The 19352-nt window shown below is 41.9% G+C and overlaps 1 protein-coding gene across 1 annotated transcript in view; it reads left to right on the forward strand.

The window, feature by feature from the left end:
* Positions 1-1756: 1756 nt before the first annotated feature.
* The window catches only part of SPPL3 (signal peptide peptidase like 3), a 148874-nt gene continuing 131278 nt past the window's right edge, over positions 1757-19352 (forward strand). Inside the window, exon 1 of the mRNA XM_032311231.1 lies at positions 1757-2305. Coding sequence (XP_032167122.1) covers positions 2283-2305 — 23 coding nt within the window. The 5' untranslated portion in view covers positions 1757-2282. The remainder of the gene's footprint in view (positions 2306-19352) is intronic.

Below are 19352 nucleotides of genomic sequence, written 5' to 3' on the forward strand. Positions count from 1 at the left end.
GTAAGAGCTAAACAAACAGCAAGAATTTAGGCTCTCTGCCTTCCTATTTCCCTGTGATATCCCTACATCCAGTGGTGTTTATGGCTGGACAGATATTTGCAGGTTGGTATCTTTCTGCCAATGGTCAGAGGAAGGACCTGGTATTTTCTTGGGACCCTGCCTTCAACCCTCTTTGGGACTTTGATCTTATCAATTGGCTGTTTCCCAGGCCTCTCTGGTGGAACTTCAGGAAACATGCTGAACCTGACTGGTCCTGGCACCTGGCAGTGGGGGAAGGAGGAAGAAGGAGAGATTCCTCCTGAAGGAAAAGTGTACTTGGCTTTCTCATTAATGGGTTCCCCTTGGGCAACAGGCAAGCAGCAGATGTATGGGCAATGGCCAACTGATCCATTTGGAGATAGATTCAGGGTGTGGTGTTCCCTGTAAGCCTGGGCAGGTCCTGGGAAAAAGGAGCAGGGCTAGATCTGCTAGCTGAAATTGGGCCTGAAATTGGGCAAGCAGCGTGGAGCTTGAATATGCTGATTTCCCGTGTGCGAGCTCTGCTCCCAGTGGAGACTGGCTCTGGGGAGCTAGTGCGTCTGTTGCTCAAGCATGCTTCTCAAACATGGAGCTGCACTGATCATTTTCACTCATGAACACAGTAGCCAGCAAGGAGGCTTGGCTTGGCCCTTCAGAATCTCACTTCAGAGCAACTCAACAGTCCTTTCTCTCGATACTTGCCAGCACAAACCGTCTATCCCACTTCTGGATCCAAGGTCACTCCAGGCCTTCATATCTTTGGGCCTTGCCTCATGCCATTCTCTCTTCGTAGAATGTCTTTCCTCCTAGGAGACCACTAGAGTGGTCTTGGAGAAGCATCCCCCAATGCCCAGAGGCTCAATACGTCTCTCTCTCCTCTGTTCTCCTATGCCCCAGACTCACTCTGCTGGTCTCTGGTCTAGCCCTATTACATTTACTTCTTGCCTGCCTTCAGTCATGCCGATGGGTAGTTCCCTGAGCTTTTTGCTCCTGCATGACCGGCTCCTTCTCATCCTTCAGGGTCAGCTCAAATATCATCTCCTCAACTAGGCCTTCCTTGACCATTCATACACATTCTGCCCCATTATCTGGGAGTTATCATCTTCGTGAAACTTAGCATCTGAAATTATCTTCATCTATATGTTGGCCTGGACTATGTCTCTTCCTCTAGAATGTAAGGTCCTGGAGGGCAGAGATACAGCAGAATCAATTGATAAGTGGTTTGTGCCCAATAAATATCTGTTGATTGATTAAATGAAGGCAGGTATGGGGTATTCGAGTTGTCACCCTGAGGCCCTGGCACAGAGCCTGGCGCAATAAAGGTTGGCTGCATGGAACGTTTGCTAGACGAATGAATGAAGCAAGGAACAAACGAACCAAGGGATGCAGCGATCTGATTACTGACTGACAGGTTGACTGACAGTTGGGGGAAGCTTGGCCCGCACACTGTTGATTGACGACTGACAGCTGAGTGGCAGCCAGCGGACCCGCATCGGGGCTCCTGATTGGCTGGTTGCTGCAGCCCCTGAAAGGGGAAGGGGAAGGGGCCTGAGGCTACTGCTCCGCGTGCGGAGGAGACGGCACCAAGCGGCGGAAGGCGGCCCAACCGCCAGAAGCTGTGCGAGCAACAGTCGCCTCGAACCAGCAAACCGACGTCTCGCGCAAGAGCCCGGCGCGAGGGGCGGGGCGCGCGCGTCACGTGAGCGTGTTTTGGGCACGTGACCCGCGCGGGGCCAAAGCTGGCCCCCGCCCCCTCCTCGCCTCCTCTCAGCGGGTGTGAGCCGAGCGGCCTCGCCTCACCGCCTAGCGCCCCCCTCAGCCGCCGCCGCCTCCGCCCGCCGGCCATGTCCCCCGGCCGCCGCCGCCGCCGCTCCAGCGCGGCGCTCCGGTGGCCCAGCGCGCAGTGAGCGCGGGGCCCTCTCGCTGCTCGCCCGCCCCGGGGCCCCCTTGTTCTCAGCGCCGCCGCCGCCGCCGCCATGTTGGGTTTAGAGCCGCAGCGGAGCCGCCGCCGCCGCCGCGGGTGAGGGAGGCCGAGAGCGGAGCCCGCCCCGCCCCGGGGCCCAGGGCGCGGGGCCGCCTCGGAGCCCGGCCTCTCCCCGCCAGACGCCTTCCCGGCCCGCCCGCCGTGCAAGCCAGCGACCGAGCGCCGGGCCGCGGCCGCGCCTTCCGCTCCCGGCCGGAGCGAGCCCGCCGCCCGTTCGTTCCCGCGCCGCCGCCGCCGGGCCCGGCCAGAGCCTGCAGCGGAGCCCACGAGAGTCAGCGCCATGGCGGAGCAGACCTACTCGTGGTGAGTGCGGGGTTTGGGAGGCCGGGGCGCGGCGCAGGTGGGGGTCGGGGCGCCGGTGCGGCCGGCGGGGGGTGGGGGAGAGGAGGAGGAGGAACAGGTGCGCGTTGGGGGGGCGCGGGTTGGGGGTGCACGCCCCCCTCGTCCCCACCAGAGGGGGCGGCTGGCCCTAGTGGCGGGCGGTCAGCGCCCGGGGACCCAGAGTCCAAGACCGGGGATGGAGGCGGCGGCGGCCGCGGCGGATGTCATCTGGTCATGGGCGGAGCAGGTGATGGAGAAGGGGAGCATGACCCCAAAGGTGGGAAGCCCACGGATGGGAAGTTGAATCCTGTGGGCACCCCGGAACTAACTTGAGGGGGTGGCTTCTGGGCAGGAGGGTTGAAGGGGTGGGCAGAGGCGGGTCGGGACAAGGGTGGGCCACCGGGTTGCGAGGAAGCTGTTGGGGAAAACAGGTGATAAGAGTCTGAACTTGGAAGTTGTGAGGGAGGAGGAGCCGTCTAACTGGGGGCCGCTGCTTATTAGCGCCGGGCTGGCTGAGTGAAGGGAGAGTTGGTGAGGTGGGCAGAAGCTCGGGTGTAACCGAAGGAAAACTGCGGAAGGAGTGTCTTGGGAACCATGGAGGGGAGTCCCTCGTGAAGAGGTTGGAAGGGGATCCTGTTTGGATAACCACGTTCTGGAAAGGAAGTCGTTGGTGGCAGTGAGGCATGAGTAGAATCTTTGTGAGGGTTGGTACTCTCTTCTTCAGAATTTAAAGTGGCCTGCTGCCCTGGTTCAAGTATGGAGATGGAAGATCTACTAGTTATGTCCATTTTTATGGGACTTCTAAAGTTATTAAATAGATTGTTAAGGATTGAGAAGTGTATTCTGCGGCTTATGGAGTGAGAGCTTACCTATCCTGAGAAGGGAGTGCAATGTTTGGAGAGAGGGGACTGAGAGGCCTCCCTTTAGCATGTGGAGGTGGAATAATTGCAGGAGGGGTTGAAGGATGATGATAGTTTCCTTGAAGAGTGGAAATCGGACAGTGGGGAGGAAGTAATAACCGGAGGTTAAGGAAGGAAGAAATGGAATGATAAGTGTGGGATGGGAAACCTGGTTGCAATCTAGAGAGATTGTTTGAAGATGGTTTTACTCTTCCAAGCAAACGTGATTTGGGACGGAATTGTACTGCTTTCCCTTGTTAGAAAAAACACAATTGGGAAGAGCATGGCTTTCGGAGTTGGAAGACTTTGTTTGGAAGTCCTGTTCATCACTGACTTGCTTTGTAACTGGGCACGAGAGTAAGTTCTCTGTTCCCCTTCCCTTACCTATTAGATAGGGAATTGCCTTTTTCATAGGTGGTAAAGATTAAATGAATAACTTTACAAAGCACATGGCAAACTGTAAAGTGTTGCATTTTACTACATTATAGCTAGGGAAACAGCAAAGAAATGGGTAATATATGAAAATGAAGAATGGTTTTAGGTAGAGGGCTTTAACGGAGTAGATGTTTTGTGGTGGTTGAGGTTATGATAGGTAAGTCAGGAACTCATTGTGTCTTCACATAGGGAAAGAGGGTTAGTGATGGAAGATGATAATTCAGAAGGGAACTGTCAGTGCTCAAAAAGAAGATAACAGAGTCTGCAAAATGTAACACTAAAAAGAATTAAAACATTGGTGAACAGTTGTGACTGCAAATGTATTTTTAAAAGTGTTAACTAATTGGATAGTTTTGAGCAGCTGTGAGCTGTCTCTCTTTAGCAGGTACTAATGGAACACAAGATCACAGTTTGAGCTTTCTTATGGACCAAATTAAGTCCCATAACTAACTTAACTAACTCATCTTGAGCTCTTAACACTGACTGGCCCAGCTGAGAGTTCTGATGGCTGCCCTTCTGCTTTTATTGTGCCATACAGAGACTGGATGGTTGAAGGGGTAAACACAGGGGCCAAGAAGTAGGGAAAATGAACATGATTTGCTAGATATTTTGGCCACACACTATGTGATGTTGGACAGCTCTACTAGTTAAGGGGAGACTACTTTGTGAAGTTTGGTATTTTATAATATTTATCCTTCTGAAATACTTCAAATATTAGCTGCTTTTGATTTATAGGCAAAGAAGCTTCTTGAAATCAGAATGGTTATTAGCCTGCCACCTTTGGCAAGTTTTGAGATGGTGAAAGTTTTTACAGCATCTTGAGAGAGGGAGGTGTTTGAGGAGGGAGGATTGGGAAACCAAAGAGCATTCTAGGTTCTGATAGTTACCATAGGTAATTATCCATGTAAGGTACATGTTTAATTCTCACCAGTCCCTGAGGTAGGTGACCATTCTGTTTTATGGAGGAGGAAGCTTAGGCTGAGGAGACCAAATGGATTTGTCTGAGATACTTCACCTGTGATGCTTTATTTCATTTGACACAAATTCCCACATCATTGTTTTCATTCTCCTTGTAATATAAGTGTGGAAAAGGTATTCCAAAAGTACTTGTGAACTGAGTTTTGGATTATCTCTCGTTTCGCAGTATCTTTGTCACTGTTCCTAGAAGTTGATTTTTTTTTTTTTTAACAGACTTGTACTTCACTCATTTGTATGTGGCCTTTAGGAAAATCAACCTTGTGGGGGCTATTGTGGTAGTATAGATTTGTCTGAGGATGAAGTCAGTGAAGAATGTAGAAAGTAGATGTTAGAAGAATGAAAATAGGTTCCTTAGGATTTTCTTTTCTTTTCTTTTTAAAGATTTTGTTTTTAGAATCTCTACACTTAAATGGGGCTCAAACACAATCCTGAGATCAAGAGTCAAAAGTTCCACTGATTGAGCCAGCCACGTGCCCCAGGATTGTCATATAATGATATGTAAATTATAAAGCAAAATTGGCCATAAGGTGGTGATTGTTGAAGCTTAGTGATGAGTACTTGGAGGTTTATTGCCATGTTTACATTTTTTATAATAAAAAGTTAATTTATGAAAACTAATACACATGTTGTTCATGCAGTTTTCTGGTTTCTCGTGCTTGCTTTCTGTGTTGAGAAGCCAGAATGGGTGTGCTGAATTAAGAATATGAAGATTATGACCTGCTGAATGAGGGGGCACAAGCCTCTCAGGTAGTTGGCAGGTAGTTTTCTCAGCATCTGAGCTCCCACTTTGGGGAAGGGAAATCCAGGGGGTCATTGCAGTTGTAGATGCAGTTTCAGTACACCCATACAGTGGAAGTACAGTAGCCCCCGTTATCTGTGGGGTTTACATGCCGGGATCCCAGTGGATGCCAGAGGTTGAGGGTAGTATAGAGCCCTATATGTACTGTGTTTTCTCTATATGTACATGCCTGTGGTAAAGTTCAAATTATAATTTAGGCCTTGTAAGAGATTAATAACAAATAACAAAACAACTACAACAATACACAGTGATAAAAGTTATGTGAACATGGCCTCAAAATACCTTATTGTACTGTATTCACCCTTGTAACATACTACCTGATAAAATGCTTATGTGATGAGATGAAGTGAGATGAATGACATAGGCACTCTGACATAGCATTAGGCTACTATCAACCCAAGGACAATACGTAAGGAGGAGAATCATCTGCTTCTAGACTGGTTGATCTTGGTAACTGAAGTCGTGAGGCTCAGTGAGCCAGGGAAAGGGTAGTCCTCTGTCCCAGGTCACAAACAGGAGATACAGAATAGGGTAGCAAACACCTATTACTTACAAGATGATGGAGGTGGAAGTCAGTAATTGGGGGTCTTACTTCTAGAGGTTATTTTTAAAGGTGCCCCGGGGAAAAGCAAAGCAGAGACTTGTGGGCCTCCTAAACTCAAATCGTTATCTAAATGTCCATACTCTGGGTGTTATTACAGATAATCATACTGTAAAATGGCTGGGCACCAACTCTGAAAAACAAAATTCTTGTCTTTGAAAGTTGTTTTCCTCATCACGCTTTCTTCCAGCAAATTCTATCAAAATCCCATTACCCAAGGTTCACCTGAAATTCCACGTAGCTGAGAAGTATTTTCTGAACACCCCAACTGAAAGTGATCTCTTTGTTTTGGATACTTGTAGTCTGCATCTTTCCTTCTTTTACTTGTGTGAGTACCTAGCTTCTTCATTAGATTGTAAACTCCTTGAGGGAAAGGACACTGTTATGCTAGCTACCCTTTGTCCTCCCATATACTTAGCACATTGTCTTGCCCGTAGCTGCTACTTAAAACACGCTGACTGAATATGATAGGTTTAGACGGTGGTTCTTCCGTTGTTGAAAGAATATTTTAAGTGTAAGGGAAAACTACAGATAGATAAGTATTTATTAAAATCCTTGTACTTATAAAAGAGAGCTTTTGGTAACTTAGTTTCCTGGTGTCACAGTGCTGTAAGAATGAGTAATGCCATCCTTAATAAAGTTTTAAATAAAAGCTATTGACAGATGGAATTAAAATAATTGGTAGTAACACCACAGTCTTTATCACCATGTACCCACAAGATTCATCTTGTGTTCTTTTTACTTGTATACTGAGGAAGTAAAAGAACTCATGTGAAAACACAAATAGAAGGTGCAAACTAGATTTTTATTAATTTGAGAAAAACACCTTGCTCAATATATATTTGTGAGCTTTATTTTAGCAAAAGTTCTGTGGAAAACAGGAACTTGTCTCTCTCTTTCTCTCTCTTTTTTTTAAAGGAACTTCTCTCTTGATGGAGTCAGTGCAGTACTTCAGTCTTTTTTTTTTTTTTTTTTTTTTAAAGATTATTTATTTATTTATTTGACAAAGAGAGATCACGAGTAGGCAGAGAGGCAGGCAGAGAGAGAGAGGAGGAAGCAGGCTCCTGCTGAGCAGAGAGCCCGATGTGGGACTCGATCCCAGGACCCTGAGATCATGACCTGAGCCGAAGGCAGCGGCTTAACCCACTGAGCCACCCAGGCGCCCAAGTCTTGGTGGTAAAAATGATTTACGTTAGGATTAATATTGGTGTGGAAAGAAAAGGAAATAAGTACATGTTAACTTCGTCGAGATGAATTTTGTTACCAGAGTAGTATCATAATATTTTATTGTGTGTTTTCTGAGTGTTAGGGCTTTAAAGAATTGCTAAGTAAGGAAACTGAGGCTCAAGGAATTTAAGTAACTTACCAAATAACATGTAAATGGTGAAAGGGCTCAAAGTCAAGACTGTTCAATGTGAAGATTCTATCACTGAATCTGTCAACTTCATTTCCGCAATCACTCCTCTAAGCCAGCCCAACTTTTGCTTGAGTTCCCTGTTAGCCTCCTCACTGGGTCTCCCTTTCCCCATTCTCCACGTGATGGCCATTCTCCTCAGTGGGCCTTTTTTTTTTTTTTTTTTTTAAAGATCTTATTTATTTATTTGAGAGGGAGAGAGAGTGAGAGAGAGCATGAGAGGGGAGAAGGTCAGAGGGAGAAACAGACTCCCCATGGTGCTAGGAGCCCAAAGCAGGACTTGATCCCGGGACTCCAGGATTCTGACCTGAGCCGAAGGCAGTCGCTTAACCAGCGGAGCCACTCAGGCACCTCTGAGTGGTCTTCTGACAGTTTAACTTAGATTGTGCCTGTCCTCTGCTTAAAACTCTTCAGTGTTCATACTTGGAATAAAATCCAGGTTCCTCAGTATGCTCATCATGGTCTCATCTTGTGTGTGTCTCTAAGGGTTGACAGACAATAAACAAATTAAAAGTTGCACAGTTACACAGAATCTTTCTGTTTGGGTACTCTCTTGAGTGCCTGGCATGTAGTGGGTAGCTGGTAAATATTTACTGAACAAATGAGTGAGAACGCTTCCCCCTGGGCTAAGTATCCTAAGATCTACTCTGAGGATTGCATTATATTGAGGTAATATACTGTGATGATAATGGGCTTTACCCTGCTGGGTATTTGCAAATAGTGCTACACCTGAGAATGAGAAATAACACAGATCTCTAGAACTTGATGGAAGTCGCTTCCCTGCAATTACTGTTGTGTATTATCATTGTATCTCTTGATGAACATATCTGTTCTTTGTATCTTGTGATCTTTGCATCTTATGCAAGTTTTTAACCCACTGAGCCACCCAGGGGCCCCCTTATGCAGGTTTTTCAGAGAGAAACTATTTAGTTGAAAATGTGTGTCTTGCTACTGGGTATTTACCCCAAAGATACAGATGTAGTGAAAAGAAGGGCCATGTGTACCCCAATGTTTATAGCAGCAATGGCCACGGTCGCCAAACTGTGGAAAGAACCAAGATGCCCTTCAATGGATGAATGGATAAGGAAGATGTAGTCCATATACACTATGGAGTATTATGCCTCCATCAGAAAGGACGAATACCCAACTTTTGTAGCAACATGGACGAGACTGGAAGAGATTATGCTAAGTGAAATAAGTCAAGCAGAGAGAGTCAGTTATCTTATGGTTTCACTTATTTGTGGAGCTTAACAAATAGCATGGAAGACAAGGGGGGATGGAGAGGAGAAGTGAGTTGAGGGAAATTGGAAGCAGAGGTGAACCATGAGAGACTATGGACTCTGAAAAACAATCTGAGGGTTTTGAAGGGGCGGGGGGGTGGGAGGTTGGGGGAACCAGGTGGTGGGTATTAGGGTACGGATAGCATGGAGCACTGGGTGTGGTGCAAAAACAATCAATACTGTTAACGCTGAAAAAAAATTAAAAAAAAAAAAAAAAGAAAGAAAGAAAATGTGTGTCTTGGGATGCCTGGGTGGCTCAGTAGGTTAAGCCACTGCCTTCAGTCCGGGTGGTGATCCCAGGGTCCTGGGATCAAGTCCCACGTCGGGCTCCTTGCTCCGCAGGGAGCCTGCTTCTCTCTCTGCCTCTGCCTGCCACTCTGCCTGCTTGTTCTCTCTCTCTCTCTCTGACAAATAAATAAATAAATAAAATCTGTAAAAAAAAAGAAAAGAAAATGGGTGTCTAGCATTATAGACTTCAGATTTGCTCACTTTAAAAACATGTTTTGCTTATAGTTAAGGTGGTATAATAATGGTTTGGTGATGTGCGATTCAGACTGAAATTAACCAAAACTAAGACCAGAAATTTGTACTGAAATCATTTCCCTCAGGGTTTCTTATGAAGCCTGGGGATGGGGGAGAGGGAAGCTGGAGAGTCTGTAACCATATCAGCTTTTAATTTCCCAAATGGTGTTATGAATTAAAATGCCTAATGTCCATGCATTTCTTAGAACAGATTTCTCTGTGACCATTTATTTTAGAGATGACAAATGCCACGAATTGAGGCGTTAACGGAGCTCTGTGTAACTGTATTTTACTTCAACATTAGTAACTTAGTTTTTATCATTCTCCGGTTTCACCAGATCATCTCTTAGAAAATCAGGGGATGTTCTAAGAGGAGGGTGTCTAGCCAAATAGTCTTGGCTACATTTGGCATCTGAGCCTTATGTGATTGCTGTCCCCAGCAGTAGAGCCATAAGTATGACTTGATTTGTTAAATTCTAGAATATATTTTCTGGAGTTTAATGGTTGCTTCTTGGGAGTTAAAGGAAATAGTGGTTTTATATGTTGTATATATAAATCAGTAAATTTTTACAACTTTGCAACAAGTTTCTGTAATATTTTCCAATCCTCACTTAAAAAGTTAGAGGTAGAATGCTCTTCTTCTGTAATTTTAATCTCTTAGGTGTCTAGAGGGGCTTCAGGTATCAAATTCAGTTTTATAGGGAAAATCTACAGTTAGTCCCCAGGATCCTCACAATGAATTCTTACCTCCCAGATTTTATTAATAGGTCTCATTAGGGCCACAGCTTAAAACAGACCCATGCATTAGCTGTGATTAGACTAGATTGAGCACCTTTGAAAAGTTAGGTTAGAAAATATTTTTAAGGTATTAGGCCAATTAATATATATAAGCCTAGTAGAGACCTAATAGAAAATCCCATTTCTTGGTTTTTGGGTGTCACCCTAATTTGGTAAGGAGACTTGAGAATCTCTATTTTGGAGTTCTGGCATGGATAGTGAAGAACCGCTAAGGGATAAAAACCCAAAGTGTGCTAAAGTAGAGATGTGCTCTACTTGGTTTTTCTGTGTTTGTGAATTATATTGAATATAATTAGTTGCTCAAGAAGTATTCAGTTCTGCCAATTCCCCTGGTTAAATTTTTGTTTGAAATCAAAATTCTAAAATACGAGAGCTAATTCTGTTCTGGTTTCTTTGAATTGGGAAATTTTTTCTTTGAGGGTGATTTTTATCTCTGATGAACTGTGATCCTAGTCTTGTCTTTGAGTCACAGTATTGTATTCTGTACAGTGGTTATGCCTGTCCTACTCCAAAGAGTTGTTGCAAGGATTCAGTGAGATAATACATGTGCAAATGCTTTGTAAGTTACTAAGTGAAATAGAAAAACAAGGTATTTGTGCTCTACATTGTTAGATCCAGACAGGTTCCAAGTACAGAATTCCTCACTACAGAAATGATTTTTCTCGTTTCATAATATAACCAGTCTTTAAACTTTGAGATGTCCATTCTGAGAATTCTTTTGAGGATATCCAAATAATGCCATATATAAAAAGAAGGAGAATAGTTTGCAAATTGTCATTGATTAATATAGTTGCCTTTGAAATGTGCTATAAGGCCATCTTCTTTTAGTCACATTTCATAGTCCAAAAAGAAAAAAGAAAAATGGTGAATTGAATAAAACATAGAAAAATAAGTTTTTTCATGTAAGTTTTATTTTGATCTTAAAGGCAATTTCCTTCATAATATACTCAGATGAGGGAAGAGGACAATGATGTAGATAATCATAGTCTTTTCCTGGTTTTCTTTGGAATGCACAGGATACTTATACCCTAAAATGCCCAAGGACGGGCTCTTAGCAGTCTCTTACCTGTTTCCTTACTCCACACTGCTTATTCAAAGCACACCCACTTGCCCCTCATCTGAGGGCCTCAGACTTTAGGACATGTGCAGCAAAGTTTTAATTGTTTCTTCAGTTTGGCTATACAGACATTTTGACTGAAGTATAGTGCTTGACTTTGTTGTTTCCTTGTCTTAATTTTTACCCAAGTTGTCTAGCTTTCCAAACTTGTAAATCTTGGGGCTTTGTCGGACAGCCTTAACTTTTTTAAACCTTTGATTGTATGCTCTGCTGACATATAAACTCCCCCAATTTACATTTATTTCTCAAAAGTGCTTGCAAAAATACTGTTAGAGTTAAAGGTTAGTTTTAGGCACACCTGGGGTGGCTCAGTCATCAGGGTCCTGGGATGAAGGCCCTGTGTTTGGCTCTCGGCTCAGCAGGGAGTCTGCTTCTTCCTTTCTCTCCCTCTGCATGCTCTCACGCTCTCTCAAATAAAATCTTTAAAAAAATTAGTTTCAGAGATTGAATTCTCTTACCTCTGCATTGATTAGTGCAAGTGCCAGTACCTTAAAAGTATTAAGGTCAGATATCTTAAAAATATTTTCAAATGTAAGTTTTATAAGGACTCAAGTCTAGGCTTGTTACAGAAATGCCACCTGGGACCACTGTGAGGCTAGTGAAAGTTAAAGATTTGAGATGGGGTCAGTTAACCAAGACGGAGAGAGTAGTTCTGAGGGCAGAATGGAGGCTTGGAAGTTGAGGCTTGGGAAACCTCACAGTTGAGAAATGGGAGGAAGAAGAGGAGTCAGAGGAAGCTCCATCAGAAGTAGGATAATTTGCAAAGCTCAACAGTGATGAAAGAAAAGGCATGGAGAATTTTGAGGGACAAGAGTGTAAAAGGCTACAGGGTTCAAAGAGAATGAAGAAAAAACAGGCTGTTGAATTTGCAAAGGAAGTCATTAGTGAAAGTGCACTAATAAAGATCAGAGTAGTGAGGGTGAAAGGCAGATTAGGTCAGGGTAATGAAGAAATAAAAGCATCCTTTGGGTATGGGCCATTTGTTGGCAAGATAAGATGAGAAAGACATAAGGAAAGAAGATAGGATGCTTGATATAGAGAGGGCCATAGTCTTCTGGTTTTCTTTTTTTTTTTTCTTTTTTTTTTTTTGATAAGGGGAGAGAATTGTGTATTTGAAGCTAGAGAGGAGGAGAAACTGATCTTGGAAAGACTTTTCTGTTTTTAACTGTAGTTTAAATTTAGAGATTTTTATTTGTTTATTTTAATCACGGATTTCAGTTAGGAGTTTTGAAGGGAACTTAATGGGGAATGTGTATACATTTACTCTTTGCTTCTCTGGTGTTTGTATTTGTATTGCCACTAGTTCAGCTTATATTGCTTTTGAAGGTCTTGTTTCCTGTTTTGTGTGTGTGTGTGTGTGTGTTTAACTGTATCAGTGTAAAATTCAACCTCTTTGGTCTGACTTTCGAAACAGTCTTGCCTTGTAACCCTACTTCCCTGTATTTTCTTTAAAATGAAAATGCTTGTTATTTCTGCCAAACTGGGTTACTCATCATTTCCCCTTTTATTTAAGATGACTCCTATACCTGGTTAGTCTTTCTCCCAAGTCTCTAAATATGTAAGTCCAAAGCATCTTTCAAGGTACTGTTGAAATGCTGTCCTCTTGTTACAGAACCTTCTGATTCGCCCAGGAGAAATATTCTTCTGATGCCTGTAGTTCTTTTTTTGATCCTGTGATGTGGCAGTCCTTTTATGATTTTTCTGACCTTGTATTGAATATATTTATGTGGCTGTCTTCCCACCCTGCATGAATTCTGTAAGCATAGGATTTTAGGTGTAAGGATCTACACATAGTAGAAGCTGTGATTTTCCCTTTTTTTTTTTTTAGATTTTATTTATTTTGACAGAGAGAGACACAGCAAGAGAGGGATCACAAGCAGGGGGAGTGGGAGAAGCAGGCTTCCCACCTATCAGGGAGCTTGAAGCGGAGCTCAAACCCAGGACCCCAGGATCATGACCTGAGCCGAGGGCAGATGCCCAATGACTGAGCCACCTAGGCGCCCCATAGATTTTCCTTTTTTTAAAGATTGGGTATTTTGGAGGTGAAATTTACCAGGTGCTGGATTTAGAATAGACAGGACACACAGAAGAGAGAATACTTACCTAACATTTCACAACTCTTGGAAGAAAATACTAAAGTAATTGTTACTGTTAAGTTGGGTCAAGGGTTGTGGCTGGATTTTGCCTAACTTACTAATATCCACACAGCACCTTGAGAAGAGAAAGTGGCTCAGCCCCTGAACGGAACACGTGAGGGAGACATTTACAGAGGACCACAGGCTCTTTAGAGTCACCATCTTTACTTATCTCATCTTCTTCAACTTGACCACAGACCAACTGCTACCAACCTAGTAATACTTTTATCTCCCAAACAGGCACTTTGTGACATATATTATTTTTTTTTTAAAGGGGAAAAGCTCTGCCTTTTTTGTGCCGGGGGCGGGGGGAGGCGGGGTGGTAATTAGGGAAAAGTTTCAATCTTGTGCTCAAATGAAATATTTTGCAGGAAATTTCCTTTAAGGTATGAGGAGAAATAAGCAATATGGAAAGTAACTTCTGAGCAATTTAACATTTTCTGTCTCTCTTGCTACAATTTCAGAAATTCATACTTCTTTTTTAAGCTTTTGTTTTAAGGAGCTAAAAATATTTTAAAAATAGAAACTTATTTTGCCTTCATTTTTCCCCCCATTTCTAAGTCTATTTTCTCTTTTAAATCATTTCTTTTCTCTTGTTTAATAATTATAATTTAGAAAGGGCAATTAAAAAAAATCTCTTGGCCTAGTGCATGCATATTTTAAATTTCATAGCTGCAGCAGTGCCTCAGTCTTAGTTTAGAATTAAATCAACTGGTCAGCTGAATAGACATAAACCAGAAGTTTGGGGGATTAGAAGTTTGTTTTTGTTTTGTATCTTTGCTTGTTGTGCAGTGGTGAAAATAACCTACAGACCTAAAGGTGATATATTAGAGCAAACTTAGAACAAAAGAGAGTTAACAGGTAGAAGTGGGAGAGAGCAGTGAATAGCAGAGGTGATTGGACAGTAGAAGCAAGGTTAAGATTAGAGACTCAAGCATCAGGAAGCTCAGATAATGAGAGCAAATGGAAAAGATAGCCAGCTCCTAGAATAGGAAAGTCAATGAGAGTCATCATGTGGCAGAGATGCAAATGGCCTGCAAATCCAGCTTTGTGCTTCAGGGTAGACTTACCAACTTGCCATATGGAGACCTTGGAGACATTCTTAACCCTCATCAAACAAGTCAGTAAGTCCTGTTGATTTTATACATATAAAATTTTAAAAAACTATTTGTTTCTTTTTGAAGTATTGAGGACATGACTACATTTTGTTTGTGTGTTTATTCTCAGTGATTTGACCCATAGTTTATTCAAATATTATTCCAGGGCGCCTAGGTGGCTCAGTCAATCAAGTGACTCTTTGATTTTGACTATGGTCGTGGTCTCAGGGTTGGATTCCTCACTGGGCATGGAGCCTGCTTAAGATTCTCTTTCTCTCCCTCTCCCTCTGTCTCTCTTCCCCATCTGAAAAAAAAGTTTTTAAAAAAATTTAAAAGATTTTAAATACCTGATAGAGCATACAAGTGGGGGAAGCGGGAGAGAGAGAAGCAGACTCTGCTGAGCAGGGAGCCAAGTGTGGTGCTCCATCAGTCCCAGGACCCTGAGATCATGACCTGAGCTGAAGACAGGCGCTTAACCAACTGAGCCACCCAGGTGCCCGCCCCCAATTTTTTTCAAATAAATAAATATTTTGTATTTGATTTTTTAAAAAATAACCCTTAAAAAAGTAAAATTAGTAAGATGGGAAAGTATGTTGCTCTCAACTTTCAGTTTAAGAGCTCAAGGGGATAAGCATCAAATATCATTTGAGGTCAGTAGCTCACTGTTTATGCTAAGTAATTTAAAGTATCATTGTGCAGAATGTTAGGCCAGATCTGCCTTGATCATCACTGTTTAATTTATGGAACCTCTTCAAAATACAGTGGGAGTATTGGTTACTATATTGGCTAGCTGTTGCCATCTTAATGCTGTATAACAAATTATCCCCACATTTAGTGGCTTAAAATAGCTGTCTGCACATTGGCTGGTCAACTTCAGATCTGTATGTCAGCTGGGTAGCTCTGTTTCATGTGTATTTATTTTGAGGCCTAGACTGAATGGGCAGCAGCACCTAGTTCAAGTTCTTCTCATGACAGTTGACAGAAGCATAGGAAGGCTGGTGGAAATCTACAAGACTTCTTGAGGCTCACACTCAGAACTGGCATACATGACATTTCTGGGTCTTTCTTTCAACCAAGGCAAGTCATATGGGGGAAACCAAAGACAAGGAGCCACAAAATTAAGCCTTGCCCATTTGTGGGAGTAGCTGCAGAATCACAGGGCTAAGGAGTAGATTGCAGGAGGAGTGAGGAATCAGGGCCAGTAATGCAGTCAACCACAAGTGAAGTTCCCTCTTTGCTTTGGTATGACTAGTTGTCAAACATTTTCATTCTATTCTAAAATGAAGTGTAGTCCGATTTCATATAGGTCCCTTCTGTAGCATTCAGGTTTTGACTTTAATGTTTTATTTTATTTTCTGTTTATGTTTTCTATCTTTAAGAAAGCTTTTTTGAGATCTAAGTCACATAATATACAATTCACTCATTTAAAGTGTATAATTTAGTGGTCTTTGGTACTTTCACAGAGTTATGCAGCCATCGCCACAATCAATTTTAGAATTTTTTTTTTTTTCATCTCAAGTGAAACTCTGTACCCATTAGCAATTACTCTCTTTCCCCTGTTTCTCTCCAGCCCCTGGCAGCCAGTAATGTACTCTTGGTTTCTATGGATTTGCCTATTTCATATAAATGGAATAATTCGATAAAGAATTCGATAAAGAAGTCTTTTGACTTCTTTCATTCAGTCTCCTGTCTTCAAGGTTCATCCATGTGGCATGTATTAGTGCTTCATTCCTTTCCATTGGCAGATAAATTCCATTGCATGGATATACCACATTCTACTTATCTGTTCTCAGGTGATGGTTTCCCTTTTTTTTTTTTTTTTTGCTATTATGAATAATGTTGCTATGAACATTGTGTTTGTACAGATGTATGTATGTTTACATTTCTCTTGGGTAAATATCTAGAAGTGGAATTGCTGGCTCATAGGGTTTCTCTGTGTTTAACATTTTGAGGAACTGCTGATTGTTGTCCAAAACATCTGTACCATTTTACATTCCTAACTGTAATGTGTGAGGGTTCTAATTTCTCCACCTCCTTACCAACACTTGTCATTGTTCGTGTTTTTTATTATAGCCAGTCTAATGAGTGTGAAGTGGTTTTTACTTCTGTAATGTGTATATTGAAGGGTTTATAGAGGATAAAAGCAATGGTTACAAATTAAATCTGTTTGTAAAATAAGAAAATAAAAAATAAAATGTTAAATCTCTTTGTACTTAACAGTGTAGTACTAAAGTCACGCTTCAGTTTTAGTTACCTAAAAAATCTAGCATTAGGGAAAAAATTTTTTTTGTCTCACAGATTTTTCTTCAGACTACTCCTTTATTTTACATGCTAGAATCATTTAGGATGAAATTAACCTCAGATGATTGTTACATGAGTTCTTAATTTTTGGGTAAGTGAATGCCCAGATTACTCTGGCAACCTGCTGCATCCCAGTCATCTTGGGACTATGACTGGTTTAATGACTGAAGTTGTTGGGTTGTTTTTGAGGAGGGGTGCGGGGAATCCTCCGTATCTATTCTTTGCCAGGAAGATAATCACTAGAGGAGTTAGTTGTAAAATATGACCATTTTGGGCTTAGCACTGTCTGATAGAAATACAATAGTATTTCTATTTCATAGTATTCTAGTAGCTTAAAAAGTAAAAGAAACACATGAAATTAATTTTAATAATGTAGTTGATTTAATCCAGTGTATCAAATATTTGTATCATTGATTATATGTAATCAATACAAAAATTATTAACAAGATATTTTACATTTTTTAGTACAAAGTCTTCTCAGTTCAGGCTAGCTACATTTCACAAGCTCTGTAGCTACATGTGGCTAGCAGCTGCCATATTGAACAGCACCATCCTGGAGGTCTAAGAGCTTATGATCTGAATTTCTTCTCACAAGCATAATGATCCATATCTTCAGGAAAAACAGATGAATGCTTGATCAGCCTGTATTTCTGATTCTTCAGTTTTATATTGTTACTGCATTTTCTCTTTTTTTAAACATGGGAGAGAGTCTTCAGAGGGGTATAGAGACAAGCTCCTCACAGCTCAGATTTTTGGCTGTGAGTAGAGATTTGTTAGCAGGAGGAAGAAAAAACTGGTCTCCCTCATCATTAAGGATACACCAGGTTCTATAGTTCTTAGCAAATAAAAGAACTACTGCTATTTGGTTGTTATTCTGATTATTCTTAGATAGTCAGAGTCTCTTTTGGCCTGTTCTTGTACTGTCTGACCACATAGCTCACTTGGTTAGACAAAATAAAGCTGTAGATTTGATCTCTGTAATTAATGACTGCCTTTATGCCTGCTGGGGCTTCACTATAGTAACTAAGGCAGAATAAACAGGATTCTCTGTTCCATGAGTTTACACTGTTTTTCGAGACTGCTGGCATTTGCTGGATCTAGCGCCAGCAAATGTAATTAAAACTTCAAGAGGAGATTTCAGAATGGGCCATTCATTGTATAGAAGGCATGTCTTAGAGGGACTGAATTTTGTCAGGTGTCTTAATAAATGAGTGCCTTCACCCATAACTTACATTTTCTAGTTTGCCTCAGTGCCTCCCACTTTATGTTGCTGTAGCCTGAATCTCTACATCACTAGTTTATATGATTTACCTAGCCCTTGGAGGCAATTGAGTGGTGACCCCTTGATGTCTGTGACCAGTTCTAGGTCATTGCCACAAAGGTGGCTTAGGGATAAGGAGATAGCTGATCAGTGCTCCAGTGACAGTAGATAAAAAAAAAAAGTCTATCTTAAGAGCACATGCAACGTTAGACACAAAAAGTTTCCCCATACTTGACCATTGCATTAAGTATTGCTGACTACTGGATGTCTTAAGGTTCTAACAAATGTTCCATTGGCCATGGTTCTGGTTTTTCTGAGCATTTACATGCAGTTATTCTAAATGGAATTCACTTGCTTTTGTATTGTAGTCTGAATGGTTTTCTGATGGAGACAACAATGTCACTATCTAATTGACATGATATATCCTATTGCATTCATTTTTGAATTCTTTTGAACTCTTTTCTGAACTTTTGTACTCTTGATATTTGTGATCGTGTGGACCCAGGGCCCATTTGTTGGGTTCATGGACTTGAATTTGAATTTTAAGTCCTTATGAGTTGTAGGTCCTCAGTGCACAGTTGTGGAATTAAAGAATACCATGAGTGGTACTTTCTTTGGTCAACAGTTTACTGGGTGGCTATGTCAGATTTTTGATACATGTTATGATTTTGATAATCTCCAAATATTTTAGTTTGACACTTGTTTATTCATTTTTGAAATATGCTTGAAAGCTTTAGCTTTATTAAGAGAAAAGCAGTGTTTTTTAGTTTAGAATTTGAAATGCTTTAATTTATTGCTATTATGAAATATTCCTTTAACAGCTATTTTACTTGTTCTCAACTGAGTGCACAGCCTCCAGTGTCTAAGCTCCAAGTCGGTTGGCCCAGTGGGGACAGAATTGGAAGCCTTACTTCTCTGGTTCTGTGTACTAAACAATTCTACTCTTTTGGTGATAAAAGCCAATTTAAACCTCTTCTGATGGCAAAAAAAAAACAAACAAACAAACAAAAAAACCCCAAAGACCTGATGTGAAGTTTTTTTTTGTTGTTGTTTTTAAGATTTTATGTTTATTTGACAGAGAGCACAAGCAGACAGAGCAGAGCAGCAGGCAGAAGGAGAGGGAAAGCAGGCTCCACTGAGCAGTGAGCCGGATGTGGGGCCTGATCTCAGAACCCTGGGATCATGACCTGAGCTGAAGACAGCCACGTAACTGGCCGAGCCACCCAAGTGCCCCATGAAATTCTTTGTATTTATCTATTTATCCCTCTTAGTGTGACTCTTCACTCTGTGGCAGAAATATTTGTGTTTGATTATGGGGCATTGCTTGATGTAAGGGTATGTTACATAATCCTAATACATGTTTTTGTGTTGCCTTTCTAAAAGAAAAAAGAA

Source organism: Mustela erminea, chromosome 13 (assembly GCF_009829155.1).
Source record: "Mustela erminea isolate mMusErm1 chromosome 13, mMusErm1.Pri, whole genome shotgun sequence".
In the NCBI taxonomy this organism is placed as follows: Eukaryota; Metazoa; Chordata; class Mammalia; order Carnivora; family Mustelidae; genus Mustela; species Mustela erminea.